We start from the raw sequence: 18,732 nt of genomic DNA, 5'->3' as shown, positions 1-18,732 counted from the left end.
GGCACAAATATAGCTTTCTACAAACAAGACAATGCACAACTCTTTTCCAGAAGAACGGGCAAGAGGAAACCTAATAATAAATGCACAAGACCTAATAAATAAAGCTAGAAGAAGTAATCAAATAGGATTTCCATTCTTCCAAATGTAAGATCCTTAAAGATAAACTTCCACTCCTAAATCATGTTCAACCTGTACACTCACATAAGGATGTTTACAAAGATACATGATGGAAGAGGAAAGGACATGCTCTGTGTAGATAAAATCAACAATGTAGAAACAATTATCTTACATGCATGGTATGGGTTTTCCCGCTGCTCGTAACCCCATACGCAAAGATCGTGCCTGCAATTGAAAACATCAAGGATGAATATCAGACCGTAAATGAGAACTATCAGCATCTCAAATTTCCTCTAAGGAGGAAACTCGTTCCAAAAATCAGTAAAACTGTGAGATCTATAAATACATGAAAAGGAGCAGTATATATGGTAATGGATGACAGGCTCTCATAACAAATGATTACGATAGTTGGTCTCAGAAGAAAGAGTAGGATGAAATTACAACAATTCTGAGTTAATCAAATAATGTTCTCAATATAAAGGTACACTCTAGTGGATCATTTATGTTCTCTTTTCCCAATTTACATTTCATCCAATACATTATACAAAAACGATCAATTACTACTGCAAGAAGTAAGCTACATATCCTACCACATATTTCTCCCTGTTAGCAATTCAGAGTGGTGAACACTGAACACAGCACCAGTTTATATGTCACTACTTGCTATGAATCACAACTCCTTGATCCCAGTCAAGTTGGTAAATCTTGTAAAGTAGTGTTTTGAATTTAGAGATATCTTACGCCTACATTACATACTAGGATTCTAGCATTCAATCTTTAAGCTTGACCTGATATTGCTCGAAAATCACCAATTCTCTCATGTCACAGTTACTGATAGTTATTCTAGAACTGGATTTGGCAAAGCCTTGTTTCAATCCGTGTATCATTTACAGGAACCTTACTGCACCTTCAGCTCAAGCTATTCTTTATTTACACTGCCTTTCTTCTTCTCTTTTTCTTTTTTTCTTTTGGTTTGATAAGTAAAGTTAATAAGCTATTGACTATGTACTTGCAGCACACTTAGGTTATTGTCATGGATGCTGCTTACGATTAAGAAGTTTGGAAGATCATAGATAAGAAGATCTTTTGGTTCAATCCCAGCGGAGGCAAAAAACATTAGGTGTTCTTCCTATCCAAGCCTTGATCGATGCAGTTACCGTGTTGGTGGGAGGTAGCAGGAACCCGTGGAATTAGTCAAGATGCATCCAAGTTAGCCTAGACATCATGGTTAAAAGAAAGATAAGGAGATCTTTTCGAGAAACTGAAATTACTTTTGGACAAGGAAAAACACCCTCTAAGGATTGGTTGCTACAGATAAACCAGCTACCTAACAGAGGTCTAACTACAGGTCAAATTCCATGGAAAAAATATCATTCCTCAACTAACTTTCTGGTAGCTTGCTCACTGAAAACCACAAGACATGCCATAGATGGCAAAGGTTTCATGCTGGCTACCACTTATCTTTAACACAGATATTTGCATTTGATAGGCACTTATTCAAAATCAAATGGGTATTCCACTATAACATTGTTAGCTTTCTGTATTCTTTTGAAGTATCTATTATCAGAAAAATATGCAAGCAAAATATGGTAGTTCATGAGGAGCAAATGCACATCCGATGCTACATGAACTCCATTTACTTGTGCAAACATAATCCTTGATCATAAGATTAGAGCTACATACCATTTATGCCTTCCATGGAACCACCAATAACATGCTGTGCAGCAACATCATAGACATGACGTGTTGTGGTGGTAGGACCAAAAACCCTATCTGTAGAGAGTCAACCACATTTGTTAGTTAGCCTCTGAGAGTAGTTAGATACAGAAGGACCCAGACATTATAATGCACAAGACAAGCATGTCTCACAATCAATTATTGAAACAATTGTCAGACACAAAACACAAAAAGAATTAAGACTGAATAATGATTATGGTTTTGCTGAAATAAGCAGTCTGGTAGTGAATAGTGAGCTCGAACAGTCTAACTACTGTGAAACACTAAAGCTGCAATAAACAATCAAACACCTGACTCAAACAATCAAGTCTGATATAGGATGCTGAAGCGTCCTTCTTACGCTAAATTTTCAGTCACAGACCAGTTCCTTGAGATGACCTCAAGTGACGAAGTGGCTCAAGTTTCAACTTCTTGTTCCTTCTAGCTCAAGGAACTCATATACCTTCAGCAGCATGCAAGATGAAGCAATTGGTGACTTTTTTTTCGGAATCATTTGAAAATGTTATCACTGGATATATGATTGAGTTTTCCTTTCTACCATTGAATGCAAATTAGGATATCTACAATTTGTTGATTTGTCATGCTAATTTATCATTTGCTCAGGTATGTTAAAAACATTACTATTGCACTACATATATTATTTTATTTTATTCTTTGATAAGTACTGCTGCACTTCATAATATTATGACGTAGTTGACAAACATTTCAATATCAGTAGAAAAGGTCAATTCTTTTGTTGATGAAGTAAATAGCTTCATATGATGGCATCAAGAAGATGCATGGCTGTACAAAAGACGTTACAAAATGTAAAGAGTTAGCTCCATCATATGAGTGGTTATTTTGAACCAGGGAGCTAACAAAATTCAAACTATTGTCAGTTATGTAGAGGGGACGCATTCTGCCAGCTAAATAGATACTAAAGACATCTAGCCTTAACAAAGTGATTTGGAGTTGATAAACCATCAAAAGAATATTTTTACTCTTACTCTAGTCATAAATTAAGTTAACTGAATACCATTTTTGGTTGAATAATAGGGAAATAGAAAGATATGAACTAGTAGCATCCAAGCAATAAGGAACCAAACTCTTATGTTTCTAAATAAGAGCAATGCATTGTCTATGTAATACACAAAGAATAGCACTATACATCAAGACATACCATATGCATAAGCAAGTGAAGGATTATGCTCATTTCTAACAATAGTTTCTCCATCTGCGTACCATGAGATTTCCTCCCCTTGTCGAATCTCCCTTGGGCTAATCACATTAACGACCAAATTAATTTCGAAAAAAACTATGCCAATTTCCAAAACTGATAGAGTAAAATCAATTCCACCTTAGAGGTCGGAAACGCACTGTCACCGTAACATTCTCTTTGGGTCTCTCCGTCTCTACTGACACACTCTCCGAGTAATAAAACTGCGGCTTACTCCTAGCTGATGAGGAAGCCGGGGAGCTCACGCCGTCTATAGAATGTTCTGGAAACTGCTTAGATGATGATGTTGTTGATGAGGTAGGCGAATTCGCTACTCTTGAGCTCAATTTCTGGAATTTCGAAGCTTGTTTAGTCGCCATTTTTTTCTACACAAATTTATCCATTAGAAACAAAACAGATAAATGTAAAATCTGAAAAAACAGAGACAATCAAAACCTACATTAATAGCTCAAAAAATTAGCAACAAGAAAGGGTATAAAATTGAAAATTGCTACATGCATTTAGAGTTGAGATTGGTGGAAAATACCTTAATCAGAGTACATACATCTTCAGTTTAGTTTAAGATCTAAAAGTAGGTGATGAAAAAACAGCATTATTCTCTGAATATCACTTTTAGGTGAGAGGATTGTGTTTGGATTGGATAATCTGTTTCTCTCTCTAACTATTTTAGCTTACCTTGGAAGCGATGCACACTTTTTCTCTCTCTCTTACTTTCATGAAAGCTTAAACCAACTCTACTGTTTAGCAGAATGACACCATAACTGTCGTGTGTGTAGAGAGAGAAAAATGGAGAAGAGACAGAAAAAGGACAGTCCCACACTATTGCGCTGTGTGTGATAACTGTGTGTAGGTATAGAGTAGGCTAGAGAGAGAGAGTGGGTGGGAAATAGTGCTACTCATGAAGTCAATAGAAAAAGGAGTTGAAAACAGTGAAGGGGGAAACTGGCAGGGTGGATATGTTAATTTTTACAAACTGTGGGGGCGGTTTGTTTCCCTTTTTGTTTAAATTGTGGGGGCAATAACAGCAAATTTATATTCGTTCACAAGATTCTTGTGTCAAAGATGGACGAGAATTATGTGGGCCGTTTGGTTATGAGGTAAGTTCAAAGTTATTCATGAATGAATAATACGTATTAGTTATCAATGTATTAATCTTAAAAATTATATGGTTAAGAAAATATATATTAATTAATTAGTCATCATAGTTATAGTCTTAATTAATTATTATTTGAGATCAACATTCAGTGATTATTATGTGGATTGGAGTTTCGAGTTTGTATAATTTGCGCGTTTGTATAATATAAATTTGCATAATGTAATTTTGTATAATTGTTTAAATTTCAAATGTTTGCGTTTATATATATTCATTATTTCGAGTTTATACAAAAATAGCTCAATTGTACAAATGTATCCCTAAATTATATAAACGAGACAGTTTAAATTATACCCACATGTCATAAATATGCAAACTATAGTTATGGAGCATAATCAAGTTTATTATAGTGGCTATTTGCGAAAATTTCTCATTAATTTTATACTCCTTGTCCCATTTCATGTGGCATTCTTTCTTTTTTAGTTTGTCTCAAAAAGTAAGTTACCTTACTATAATTGGAAACAATTTAACTTCAAAATTTTCTTTATCCGCCTAGTGAAATGATTTACAGTTACACAAATATTCACGGATTGTTTTAGACCACAAGTTCCAAAAGTCTTTTTTTTCTTCTTAAATAATGTGTCAAGTCAAAATGTGTCACATAAAATGTAACGGATGGAGTACTATGTTTGGTTCGCAAATAGGATAAAAGTTATTCATATATTATTTTTATACAATATTTGGTTGCCAGGTTTCCAAATATTGTATAAAAGTTATTCATGTATTAATTTTATACGTTATTTGATTGTGGTTTTTGTAATTTTACATAATCTATGAGAAAATTTATGTTTAATTTATGCGGGATAGAAATGGAACAAGTAATGTATGTATCACTTATACATTTATTAAAATAGAAAATTGCATATTTATCCCTATCAGTTTACTTTTAAATGTAAAATATTAATTTACAACAAATCAAATAATTAATCGGAAGTATTTACACCCAAAGGTATTTTAAATTATGATAGGTAACTTTTCAATTTGTAATTATTTCTTAGGCATAATACATAAACATGACCTTTAACTTGGCGCCAACGAACAACTATGCCCTCCAACTTTGAATGTGCACAAGTAGGCACTTAAACTATTATAAAATTGAACAAGTAGACACAAGTGTCCTACATGGCATAATACACGTAGGATGCCATGTAGGATACAAAATTGTCATGCAGGGTGCCATGGAGGACGAATGTGTCCATTTGCTCAATTTTATTTAAGTTTAAGTGTCTACTTGTCCATTTGATAATTTTTGCTTAACTGATACTAAATCAGTATCATATATTGTATTGGCATCATTAAGGGTGATAATTTCATTTAACTGATACAAAATCAATATATATATATATATATATATATACTGTATTGGTTCATTAAGACTTCTTGTTCAGAAATTACTCATTAGACAATGATATTATAAGAGTATATGTATATTGTTGTGGTATTATCGAAGCTTCTTGTTCAGAAAATACTCATTAGTCAATGATACTATAAGAGTATATGTATATTGTTGTGGTATCATTAAGGTTTCTTGTCCAGATATTACTCATTAGTCAATAGTACTATTATGGGTCGTTTGGTGTGATGGACAAGAAGATTTAATCCATGGATAATTTTTAAGTGGTGTTTAATCTGTTGTTTGGTTGTCAAAGGTGGTATAACTTATCCCAAGATTAACAATTAGTTATGGGATAAGTTATCCCTCCCTGGGGTGGGATAACTTATATAACTTATCCTGGGATTAGGTAGGTAAAATAACAAAAGATACTCCTTAAACCCCACTTTGATCCACCACTTTACATTCATGTATATTAACATAATTAACAACATTTATAATAACATTCATAACCTTAATTATTCGTTGTTCTTATGATAATATATTTTTCTATTAAAAAATTTTATTTTATAAATACAATTTTTATTTATGAATATAATATAAGTTGAATTTATTTGCCATGTTTATTTATATTTTGATTTCTCTCAAAATGTTCACTCCACTACTAAATTGCATATTTTTAATTAAATATTTTATTACTCACTTAAAAATTATGTTTTATATATCAATTAAAATGTAGATAACTTTAATAATAAAATTTCTTTTAATTTTAATTAACTTAAAATGGAAGTTTTATTTTTAAGTTAAATAAGATGAATTTTTATTTTTAAACAAAATAAGATGAAAGTTTTATTTTTAAGCTAAATAAGATGGAAAATATTTTTAAGCTAAACAAGATGAAAGTTTTATTTTTAACTTAAATAAGATGAAATTTTAATTTTAAAAACACATGGAACTATCATGGAAATGCACACCCAAAAATATTTAAGCTAAATAAGATGAAATTTTTTATTTTTAAGAATGAATAACTAAAACTTGCAAAGAAAATGTAAAAAACAAAAACAAAACTAAAAAAGATAAAGAAGGGTATTTTTGTAAACAAACAATTTATTCTTAGAAATTATGCAATAAATTTAGTTTGAATATGACAAACCAAACAAACAACAAAAATTAATCACAGCATAACTAATCCCAGCATAACTTATCTCAATATAACTTATCTCAGCATAACTAATCTCAGCATAACTTGTGGTCAAACCAAACGACCCCTAAGATTATATGTATATTGTTGTAGTATCATTAAGGTTTCTTGTTCAAATATTACTCATTAGTCAATGATACTATAAGAATATATGTATATCATTGTGGTATCATTAACGTTTCTTGTTCATAAATTACTGATTAATCAATTATGCCAATACAATATATATACTAATTTAGTATCAATTAAGCTAAATTATCAGTCTTAATGATACCAATATAATATGTGATACTGATTTAGTATCAGTTAAACAAAATTAGTTGAGAGTATATAATGTAATTAGTTAATGGGGTATGAATGTAAAGGGGTATATGTTTGCAATTATTTTGCTTTATTGTATTTGCTTAGTTTCCCCTAAATTCAATCCAGCAACATACACATACGACATCATGACCTTCACGTTGTCTTTTCCTCGACAGCAACACGTACCAGACGAACCAGTTCCTTCACCTTCAGTCTTCTTTAGCCCAACTGTGTGTATTGCTCAAAACATGTCTACATGTTCTTTTATTGCCTTGTCTTTTATTCGGTCAAAACCATCTTGTCTGTACCCAATACATGGTTAATTTAGACGACTTCAATCAAATTTATCATCTGGCCCACAAGTATTAATCCCTTATATTTCTTTTGATGCATGTAACATTGACCGTGTCTATTTTGAACTACGTTCTTGTATTTTATCGAGTTCAATTCCTTCGAGTTCATCCCCATCGATTTTCGAGTGAAAGGAAAGCTGAAATACAGGTCCCGGAAGCAAGAATACAAGTCTCAGTAGCTGAAAATGGATTGTATATATCAGTATACATACAATATACATGAAACGGAACTGATATATAGCTTATGTATACACTAAACAAAGGCTCAAATCAGCAGCAGTTTAGCCCCAAAAGGCCCAAACTCATCTTCTTCTCTCTCATTTTTTGATTGTATTTATTTATTTTATTTTGATTAGGGAAAATACATAAAAACACCCTCGAATTTGATAGCAAAACTCACTTTAGCACCTTAACTTTACGGGTAATTATTTACACCCCTAAACTTATTTCAAGTAAATTTAATAGCACCTTACACATACAATACTAGTTTCATACTTATAGGTGAAATGCACGCGCGCCACTTAAGCGCCACCTCTATGCCACATCGATGACACGTCAAATAATTGTAAAAAAAAAAAAACTTTTTCTTTATTTTCATTTCCCTACATTTTGAAAAAAAATTATTTTCACTATTCACCCATCATCCTCATTATTTCATTTGGGTCAATTTCTTAACTTCTAAAATTCTGACCGATTCATTCTATTTTCATTACTTTGTAATGATTTATTATTACTTCCATTAATCTCTTTTTTCAACTAAGTGAAGCTTCAACTTACATCAGCAATGACTCTTTCAGATTTGTGCAAAATCAGTGTGCTTAACTTTTTAGATTTATTGTTAATTTTCTTCTTTAACTTCCTAATACATATCCAGGTATAGAATAAGTAATGTTTAAAGTTAGATGAATAATTATTTTTTAAGGTTCTAACACTTTGTTAATTCTTTATTAATCAAATCATAGTTGAAATTTTTCAAAGATTTGCTATTTTGATTTGAAATTTTCTCTTGTATTATAAATATAAACTACTTAGAAGAAGGAGAAAATCGGAGATAAAGGATGCATAGAGGAACGAGAGGAGAGGGTGTGCAGGTTGTGAGGAAGAAGAAATAATTAAAAAGAAAAGAAATGAGTTGGGTTTGGGGTGATGGATGCAAGGAAGAAGAAGAAGAAGAAATGGGAAAAAATTGTATTGGCTGGAAAGGGAAAAAAGGGCCCCATTTATTTTATTTTTCTTTATTTACGCGCTGATATTTTTTAAATTTGCCACGTCAGCCATCCGGGTGATATTAAATTCACTTGTAATAAGATTAGGGGGGTAAATAATTACCCATAAAGTTAAAGTGTTAAAGTAAGTTTTGCTGTCAAGTTCAGGGGTGTTTTTATGTATTTTCCCTTTTGATTAACTCTAACTCTAATATTTTTATTAACTTAACTAAATTCCCTTAAAGATGAACCATTTAGTTATGATGATTTAATTTATTTCAAGTGTTTTAAGTTTATTACATTTCAAATAATTTCTTTAAATATCTTTCATTTTAAGTTATTTCTCAAAAAAGTTAGTCAATTAAGAATTTTTTCAAGTCGTCGGATAACTGCATGTTAGCATACACTTCAAAAGCCTTAAAAATCTTCTTGAAGTATAAATAAGGACCCGAGCCCTTTTCTCTAATTTTTTAGGCTTAATTATGTTAAAGACTTTGAAGTTAAGTTTTCTTAATTTACTTTCAAAAATTAAGTAGCGACTCCTTTTAAAATTGATTTTTCTCTTAAAGTTGAGTCGATTTTAAAAACAAGTTATTTCTTTTTCCCATACCAATAAAATCAAATATAAAAAATTGAGTCATAAACAATTAAACCCATGAAGAATCACATGAAAACCCACAAAATTGGGTTGAAATCATAAGAGAGATTGATTTTCTTTGGGACCCAATAGATGAAAGGGATCCATTGGTGAAGTTTCCACATACCTTGGGTAAACAAAGCTCTAAAATTGCAAGAGGAAGAGACCTTAAAGCTTTAAACCCTAGCTTTTCCTTGAGATCATTGAGAGAGAATTTGAGAAGATGAACTTAGGAAATTTAGGGGTTTTGAGTGAATGTGAAGAAATTGGTAGGTTGGGAAGAGTAAAATCAGTTATAGAACCTTAGAATGTTCTAGAAACAACATAGTTTAATTGTTTAAAGGGTGGGAAAAAAAATCCAAATAACCCTTACTTAAAACTGATGGAGGAACTCTACGACTTGGCCGACGGTCCGTAGAACCCTTTACTGGTGACCAACTTTCCGAACAATTTTCACAGACCCTTCCTACGGGTCGTTAAAACTTCTACGACCCATAGGGCCCTCTCGTTGACCCAAGTACCAAAATTTTATCCAAATCCAAACACTTTCCATGAGCATAGTTCCACGGACCGTAAGAGTTTCTACGATATGTAGGTCCTTACGTAAGACCTGTGGTACCCAAAATCACTAACACTAGAACTCTCAACCTGCGGGCACTTCCTTTAGCCTGCACAACTTTCTATAGACCGTCATGTTGATCCGTAGACACTCATCAGAGACTTGACATTTTCTAAAATTTCCAGACCTCTTCTACAACCCCTTTCTATGGATCATAGGACTTCCTATGGACCTTAGACAAGTCCGTACAAATTGGCACCAGATCAGTTCTACAACTTTTCCTTTTCAATTCACCATATACTAATTTTCAAGGTGTTACAATATCCAAACAATTTAAGAAAAAATGTGATTGAAATGTGGGGTCCATGTTAAGAGCCTGCTTGACATTGTTGTTGGGACCAGAAACACTTTTTTTTTGAGAAAATTAAGTGTTTGGCAAATCTTTAAATCTGCTTTTAAAGAGAAGCAAAAACAGTTTTTATGCTGTTGGGAAGAAGCTAAAAGTTTCTGCTTTTTAAAAAAAGTAGAAGCAGAAGCAGAAAATTATTTTTTTAAGACTAAAATATCATTTACATATATACAGGTTTATCAATAAATCTCATATTAATTAGTTAACATATCTCATAAGTTTGGTTAATTTCCATCCAAAAAAATTATTTTTTATTTTTATATGATAAATTTTTTATTATATTTATGTTTTTACATTATTATATATACTTTATATTGTATATATTATTTTACGTACTATTTCACACAATTAGAAATAAAAGTAACAACAATATTTTTGCAGGATTAAAAAAAAAGTAATTATTAAAGACTTAGACCCTCCCAAAAATAAAGTGTAATAAATTTTTTTCTTAATCTACGTATTATTTTATTTTAACTTGAATTTCTTAAAACTTTAGAGTATTATAACAAAAAAAAAGGATAATTGCTAATATTGAATCCAAAAAAATATGTAACAAATAACAAAAAAATCCTCTTTTCAATATTTATCTATGTATAATATTGATTGAAAATTTGAATACGTACTTAATTAATTAACATTGATACTTGCCCTTTTTCGTAATTTGACTGTCAAAAGTACTTTTATAAAAAATAAGCCAAACGCAAATTGCTTATCAAATGAATTTGCCAAACATAAATTGTTTTTTTTTAAAAGCACTTTTCTGAAAAACTATTTAAAAAAAACGTTCAAAAAATAAACAGTTTTTAGCAGCAGCAATGCCAAACATGATCTTAGATATTACTATCATTAGGAAACACATAATATTTAAAAAAATGTGCTTGATTGTTTTGTCATTATAAATTTATGACCACCTTTTGATGCCATAACATAGAAACAAACATTCTAATTTTTTAATGAAATGACAAATTTACCGTTGATCGTCCTAACTTGGCTTTTCTATTTAAAAGAAAAAAATAATGTCCTAATATTTTAAATTTTAATCAATTAAAAATTGCATATATAAATACTAGGAAAGAGTTACCCGTGCAAGCACGGGCCCAACGTTGCTAAATTTTATGCAAGGATAGTGCACACATGGAGACACAAGCGCGCGCGCATATATATATATATATACACAGATAGATAGATATAGATATATACATTATATATTTCTATTATATAGAAGAACCAAGTTGAGGACGACCAAGGGCAAATTTGTCATTTCATAGAAATTCTAGAATGTTTGTTTCTATGTTATGGCATCAAAAAAGTGGTAATAGATTTATAATGATAGTATAACCAAATATATTTTTCTAAATGCCATGTGTATCCTAATGATGTGACATTTAATATGGACACACATTTTCAATCACATTTTTATATTAAGATATTATAATTTATTTTAAGTAATATTCTTCTATATCATAAAGTGGAGAACTTCATACTATGAGGTCACATAAAAATATTCATCCAATTTTTCATAAAACATCAAATTTGTAAATTTTCATAATAAAATAAATTACATATTACAATAAGTAAATAAATTCATAGTGTGAAATTTCTTTACACTAATATGTATATGACATAACTTATTTAAATATATAGTTTGCACTCCATTTTTTCATAAATAATTTTCAACTATGAGTAAATTATATCTTATAATTTCATGTTGTTTCATTATGACAATTAACATATGACATATGTCTATAGATCAAAATAGTTCCTATCTCCTTAAAATACATTACATAATTTACTTTTATTTATATATATATACTATATTAGGTATGGAATATTATTCCCTTTTTTTTAATTGAATTTTTTTTAAATATGTAGAATTTAGGGAAAAAGGTTTGAAATATATCCTAACTTTGACCGAAATTGTTGTTACAATACCGAACTTAAGGACCTTTTACCCCCTGCACTATTTAATAGTGTATTTTAAAGGTATATGTGTGTCCACATGAACATCATAAATATTTCATCATTATAAATAGTAATGTGTCCACGTGGACACATATATACCTTTAAAATACACTATTAAATAGTGCAGGGGACAAAAGGTCTTCCATAAAGTTTGGTATCGTAACTGCAATTTCAGATTAAAATGTTTTATAAACAACTTTACTAAGCTACTATAATTTCTATCACGTAAATTTTGTAATGCTTTTTTATTCTCTTCATACATTGTTTCACTATGGATAGTACATTGTTTCAACATGGATGAAAATTCCTTTGAAATTCTCTTTGTTGCTAAATGTTTTATTGATTTTTTCTAAGAAAAGTCCCAAAATAGTCCCTTATTTTGGGGTTAGGACTCTGTGTCATCCTTGATTTTTCATATGAAGCAGTAGTAGTCTCTCGTGTTTACAATATTACTGCAATTTTTTGTTTCTCCAAGACTTTTGCCTATTTTTAATATTGATTTTGTCCACAATTTTATGTATGTAATATTCAATAGTATTTTTATATATATATTTTTAAAAATATCTCCATGTGAGAGAAAATGAGAATAAGAGCACCTTGTTCTATTAAGTAGAAATATTATTGTAGCTAAACTAAGAACACCTTAACATATGTCGTTGCAAGAAAAGAAAAGTTTGTACTATTGCACGTGAAAATTATGTGATGAACCTCTTGATTTTAGCTGCAATACATTTTCTACTAAACAAAACAAGATGTTCCACTTCTCACCTTCTCTCACAAAAGTTATTATTCTAAATATATAAAAAAACGATTGAACATTTCATACATAAATTGTGGATAAAATCAATGTTGAAAAATAGAAAAAAACTAGGGAAGGATCAAAAGTGCAGTAATATTACAAATATGAAGTATTATTACCGCTCCATATGAAAACTCAAGAAGGACTTTGAGTCCTAACCCAAAGATAAAGGACTATTTTGCACTATTTCTCGATTTTGTACTATATAAGATATGAAATAAAGCATAGTCTTCTTTCTCCTCATCTTTTGTTATTTCCTCCATTTCAATTTTATATGACACCATTTGACTTGACACAAAGTTTATGAAAGAAATAATTTTAAAAAAATTGTGGTCTAAATACTCCTTGACCATTTGTATGACTATAAATAATTTTGTTAACAGTAAAAGGAGTATTTTAAAGTTAGATTATTTTCTATTATGAAAATGTGACATTCTATTTGCAACGTATAAAAAGAAAATTGTTCCACATTAATTGAGTCTAAAAAAGTATTTCTGAAAAAATAATATGGTCCGTTTGATTTTATCAAAAAGGTGATAAGGACCGTCCTACTTCTTCACTCTTATACATAACAAAAGTTTGATAATATAAATAACTCTTCTACGTAATAAAAGCTTGATAATACAAAGAGTTGTGAAAAAGGTTATGAAAAAATACCAATGTTATTATTATTATTTGATTCAATGTATGTGTTATACATAATATTAAAATGAGTATGAGAGATATATTTTTAAAATTTTAGTTATGGAAACTGAAAAAACTTATAAGTTTCAATTAATTTAGTTGAAATAGAAAAAAAGAAATTATTATAAAGTGCAATTCATTCTATATCGTGTTTTAAAATATTCATGATTAACATTTTTTTAAAAATAAACATATATAATACAATAAAATTGCATAAACATACAACTTAAGATAATCTCTATTCCCTCTCAATACATCTCTATCCTCTTGGACATATCCCTATCCCCCTTGCATCCATCCCTTTCCCCTCTCGGATACATCCCTTCCATTAAATAATGTATCATTTGCAATATATCGGACAACCAAGAAATGTATCTGAGAGCAATAAAACTCAGGGATTTTTGTAATTGAAGAAACTTTTGGAATAAGATGTAATTAACCCCCAAATGTAAGGAATTTTTGTAAGTTATACTATAACTAGTGAAATTGTCCGCGCTTTGCGCGGTTATAAAAAATATTTATAAGATATATTATGTAATATTTATCTCAGGTTAGTATCGGATATATAAGATGATATTTTTACAGCTTTTTAAGTGCCAACTATTCATATGTATATAGTTGAGCAAAACATTATTGTGATGAATTAAATGGAATAAGAGGTCATATTTTAAAATAACAATATACTATATTATGTTGAAAATATTTTTGTATGTTTAAATTTCCTCTTTCTTTTGTAGGAGTACAAATTCTCTATAACATTAATAAATATAAGAATTTCAGAAGGACTTAAAAAAAAGGATTACTGAAAGGAGATTAATAAAATCAACAAATTAAAAAAACTTAAGTCGTAAAGAAATTTTATATTTATTCATTCGAATGAGTATGTAAATTAACTGGTTATATGATATTATCTTATTTTAAATCATGTGAGATTTTTTCGTCTACCAAGAATTAATTTGACTCATCTTTGAAATTCAATTGAATTTAAATATATATATATATAAATTTTTATGAATTCAGTCATATTCTTAATTACACTACACTTAATATAATTGGCAAATAACAATTTTTTTAACCCAACTTTTGCTTTAATTAGAAGACCAATTCCTTCCTTTTTCTTCTCCTACCATTCTAAGAATTCTTTAAGTAATATGTTTTTCCATTTGACCAATTTGTCATTTATTCTACATTAATTTCGAGAAATTTAATATGAAATAAATCAAGACTATAAATGGAACAAATTAAATGAATCATTATTCATTAACTACTCCCTCCATCCCTATTTAGTTGTTTATATTTCCTCTTTTAGTTGTCCCTATTTAGTTGTCCATTTTGACAAATCAAGAAAGGACAACAATTTTTTTCCTATTATACCCTTATTTAAACTTCTTGAAAATTTCTAGTAAGCTGTAATTCATCCTTTTTGGAACAAGACAATACATTTATTATGCTTGGGGAGTTACACACTCCTTTAAGTTACCCATAAAACATTTTGTTAGTTTATGAGTAAAAATTTTGAACAATTTTTTTACTAAAAAAATGGACAAAAATAAAGTTGAAGTTTCAGCTAATACTCCTATCAAAGTAGAAGGCTCACTTTTATTGATTGAAGATCCACTTCAACAGAAATATTTAAATCTATTCCATTCATTGAACTTGATTTATTTTGTCTTGTATCCATTGGTTGTTTGATTTCTCATTTCATTGAAGCATTTTTTTTTATAACAAAATATGTTGGTGGGAAATTTTTAAATGTTACAAAAAATTGTAAAAGTGTATGTTGTTTCCCTCCAATGTATTTCACTTGAATTCAAAGAAGTGACTGTAATTTTGAATTGAAAAGTTGTCATAAATAAAGTAAATAAACTTATGAACTTTAATCATTGTTGCCTTAATCTGTGTGTCATTTCTAAAGTAGACAACTAAATAGGGATGGAGGGAGTATAAATTAAACTTCAATTTCAATCATATAATATGAAATTTTCCTTTCATATGGAACAAACTAAATGAGCCATTAACTACAAATTAAACTTAAATTTCAATCATACATTATGAAGTTTTTTCTTTCCTTTCTTTTTCTTGACAATTTCCTTTTCTTTTCCTTACTGCTCTCTAGTCTATAATTTATATTAATTTTTCTTTATCTTCTTCTAATTATATGAAAAAACTTTCATACTCAATTTTCTCTCTAAATCAATTAATTATTTTCTTCTACAATGAAGAAACGATAAAGAAGATGGAAGGAAAAAAAACACTACATTCATACAAGAGTTTTATGCTTACAAAATATGTCAAATTATTTGTGACTTCAAGATACGTTAGACACCATTGATCGTCTAGTCATGCTTCCGATCGTCATCACGACAAAAAAACTCTCCGATCAACCTCTTCATCAATGGTATATGTGTAACATTCAACAAATGATTTGTTTCATGCCTAAATGACTGAGGTTTTGTGTCTTGAATGGTAATACACAAATGATATGTTTCACGCCCAAATGACTGAAGTTTTGTGTCTTGAATGGTAATAAGTGTGTTGATAATCTAAGAGGATCAGCGGAATATCAAATAGTAGCAATATTGATATTTGAAATTATAAAGTTGTCTTCGACTCATGTTTAGGCCATGATTCTCCAATCTGATAGTTTGTACGTTTGTTTATATAGGTTTATATATTATTCAAAAGTTATTGGTAAATAAACTTTTCAAATTCTATAATTAAGTGATGAATAAATCCTCTTAAATTTTGTAATGAAGTGATTCATATACAAAACTGTAACTGATGCTGGGTTGGTTTTGAAACGTTTTGGATGTTTTGGGCTGCTGCTATATTTATTGTGACCTTTTAGACGTTTTGGGTTGCTACTATATTTATTGTGAACTTTTAGACACTTTGGGCTGTTGCTGAGTAATTAATTAGTCCTATTTAGTGTGATCTTTTAATGCATTGATTTTATTTTTGTAGGAAAAAACTCAGATTTTATTTTTTATTAAAAAGATAAAATAGATAATTGCAAATGCTGGCCATTGGAGGCTGCCACATCAGCAACTCTAGATTCGCTTCAGCTTGCGTTTACTGCTTTCTGGAGTTGTTGGTGCAGTGGCAGATTGCTAGCAATATCTTTTTCGGTGATTGACATGATAAACAATTTTGCTGAAGATGCATCCTTGTTTTTTGCGAACAACTTCTTTATTTGGATAGTGAATGTGTTCCCTAGCAGTATGTGTTGCACCAGTATGAGTGGCAATAGTTGTTTCTGAAAGATGAAAGGAAATCATGTAAGATAGATTTTTAAGCAATAAGTAAGAGGTTGTAGAGTGTTTTACCTTGATGCAACGTACGTCACGAATTTCTGCCACAGTGAGAGACAATAGTTCTTCTCCAATTTTGTCTGAAATCATGGCTGTTGTTGAACCAGTATCATCTTGGATGGTTACTTCAAACTGGCGTCCGTTATGGAACCAAAAATCAATATGCTTATGTTCAAAAAGATTTTTTTTTAATTGAAAATTGTTATTTAGTAGCAACATATTAAAATGATGATGGATTTATGTGGCTACTATGAAAATGTGAACTGTTGTCTGTACAATTCACTGCACCAGGTACATAATTTTTTGCTTCTCCCTGGATACATATGTTTGGTAAAATAGTCAATCCTGCATAATCTACTGGAAGTTTGTGTGAGAAGAAACATTAATCCAGGGAGCAACCACCCACAACTAGCTTGTATGTCATCCTAGTGCATCTATACACAGGTATTCTTTATTTATGCTAAAAAGCACATAAATCTCATAACAAGGACACTGTGATTATGTAGCATAGAGTACAAACAATCTTGTTTCTATTATTGATCTCACTGATATGATTCTTATCTAAGTAAAAATATTTTCTTGGTACCTGGGTGTGAGATGTATTGATCGACGACAGGTTGTACAATAGAATCTTCGCTGTGACCAATTCCTTGGAAAGATTTGCTTGCAGTCGGAGCAGACTAAGACGCAGAATCGTTGAGTTTAATTGGATATTGACAATTGAGCTTGCACATGGAATATTTGGCCCTGGACATATATATGAAATGATAAATTATATTAACATTTCAATTTATAAACTAATTTTAAGGTGTAGATGATGCATATACCAAAGATTGTTGCTGGATATTGACAATAGGTACGATGTGTTCTTCAAATGGCACAAACAAAAGAGGGCCTATAGCTGTGGTGCTTTTTGTTGTGTATGTGCTGAGAAGTGGTTTTATTTCATCGGACCTGTATGTAAGTTAAAAATGTTAAAGATGTGAATACATTTATTTGTTCATAGAAAGAGGTGTATTTTGAATACCATGTCTTTAGTGTGAAAGCTTGCGGGTACAGGGGATCAATCTGGATTGTTGTACCAAATCTATTTGAAAGGCCTGCATATTGTTGAATAGTTAGTGTTAATTTGAGCAATATGTGTTTTTGTCACACCCCAAATTCGGATGTGATGGCACGTGTCCATTTCCCACTGGACACGTCAGCCTAACCCAACCACAACGATATAGAAGTAGAAATACGAGAATAAAAGATAATAAATAAGCGGAAGACTTTAATTAAGACTCAACACTACCCAGAATTTGGTTGTCACATGTACAAACCTCTAAATACAGAATTCGAATAAAAATATATAAGTCTCAGAGTATAGTTCTCGAATAGAACAAAACTGAAAGTAAAGATAACTCAAGGGCACGTCTGGAATGAACTGCTACCTCTCGAGAATGTCCCGAAGCTCAATCTGCTAAAGAAAATACTAGGCCGAATCTGAGAGAGCTGTCAACCTACACAATTGTGTAGAAGCAAGGGGTGAGTACCGAAAACCACAGGTACTCGCAAGTAACTCTAAACTAAGCAAAACTAGCAGCTACAAATAACTTCTTTCAATCCCAACCGAACCACCGAAACTTCAATCTAGCAGCAAACCAACCAACCTATACTAAACAGATCATATTCAACAGCCAGAACCAACAGTATATCCTCATCAACCTCAGATCAACAAATAAGAGCAAGTAGATCAAATTCCACATAAGAA

General features: G+C 30.4%; 2 protein-coding genes across 2 annotated transcripts in view; both read right to left on the bottom strand.

The window, feature by feature from the left end:
- Positions 1–3,959, bottom strand: part of LOC125859498 (kinesin-like protein KIN-7K, chloroplastic) — a 44,585-nt gene extending 40,626 nt beyond the window's left edge. The window contains exons 1-5 of the mRNA XM_049539267.1: positions 3,746–3,959; positions 3,191–3,435; positions 3,014–3,111; positions 1,801–1,890; positions 290–342 (exon numbers count right to left, since the gene is read on the bottom strand). Of these exons, the coding sequence (XP_049395224.1) occupies positions 290–342; positions 1,801–1,890; positions 3,014–3,111; positions 3,191–3,435; positions 3,746–3,787 (528 nt within the window). The 5' untranslated portion in view covers positions 3,788–3,959. The remainder of the gene's footprint in view (positions 1–289; positions 343–1,800; positions 1,891–3,013; positions 3,112–3,190; positions 3,436–3,745) is intronic.
- Positions 3,960–16,729: 12,770 nt separating this feature from the next.
- LOC125858882 (uncharacterized) overlaps positions 16,730–18,732 on the bottom strand; it is a 12,816-nt gene continuing 10,813 nt past the window's right edge. The window contains exons 4-7 of the mRNA XM_049538663.1: positions 17,807–17,933; positions 17,566–17,659; positions 16,995–17,071; positions 16,730–16,924 (exon numbers count right to left, since the gene is read on the bottom strand). Coding sequence (XP_049394620.1) covers positions 16,730–16,924; positions 16,995–17,071; positions 17,566–17,659; positions 17,807–17,933 — 493 coding nt within the window. The remainder of the gene's footprint in view (positions 16,925–16,994; positions 17,072–17,565; positions 17,660–17,806; positions 17,934–18,732) is intronic.

This window comes from Solanum stenotomum, chromosome 3, assembly GCF_019186545.1.
Source record: "Solanum stenotomum isolate F172 chromosome 3, ASM1918654v1, whole genome shotgun sequence".
NCBI lineage: Eukaryota > Viridiplantae > Streptophyta > Magnoliopsida > Solanales > Solanaceae > Solanum > Solanum stenotomum.
Note: the sequence above shows the minus strand (reverse complement) of the source record. Positions and strands in the feature narration are given on the sequence as shown.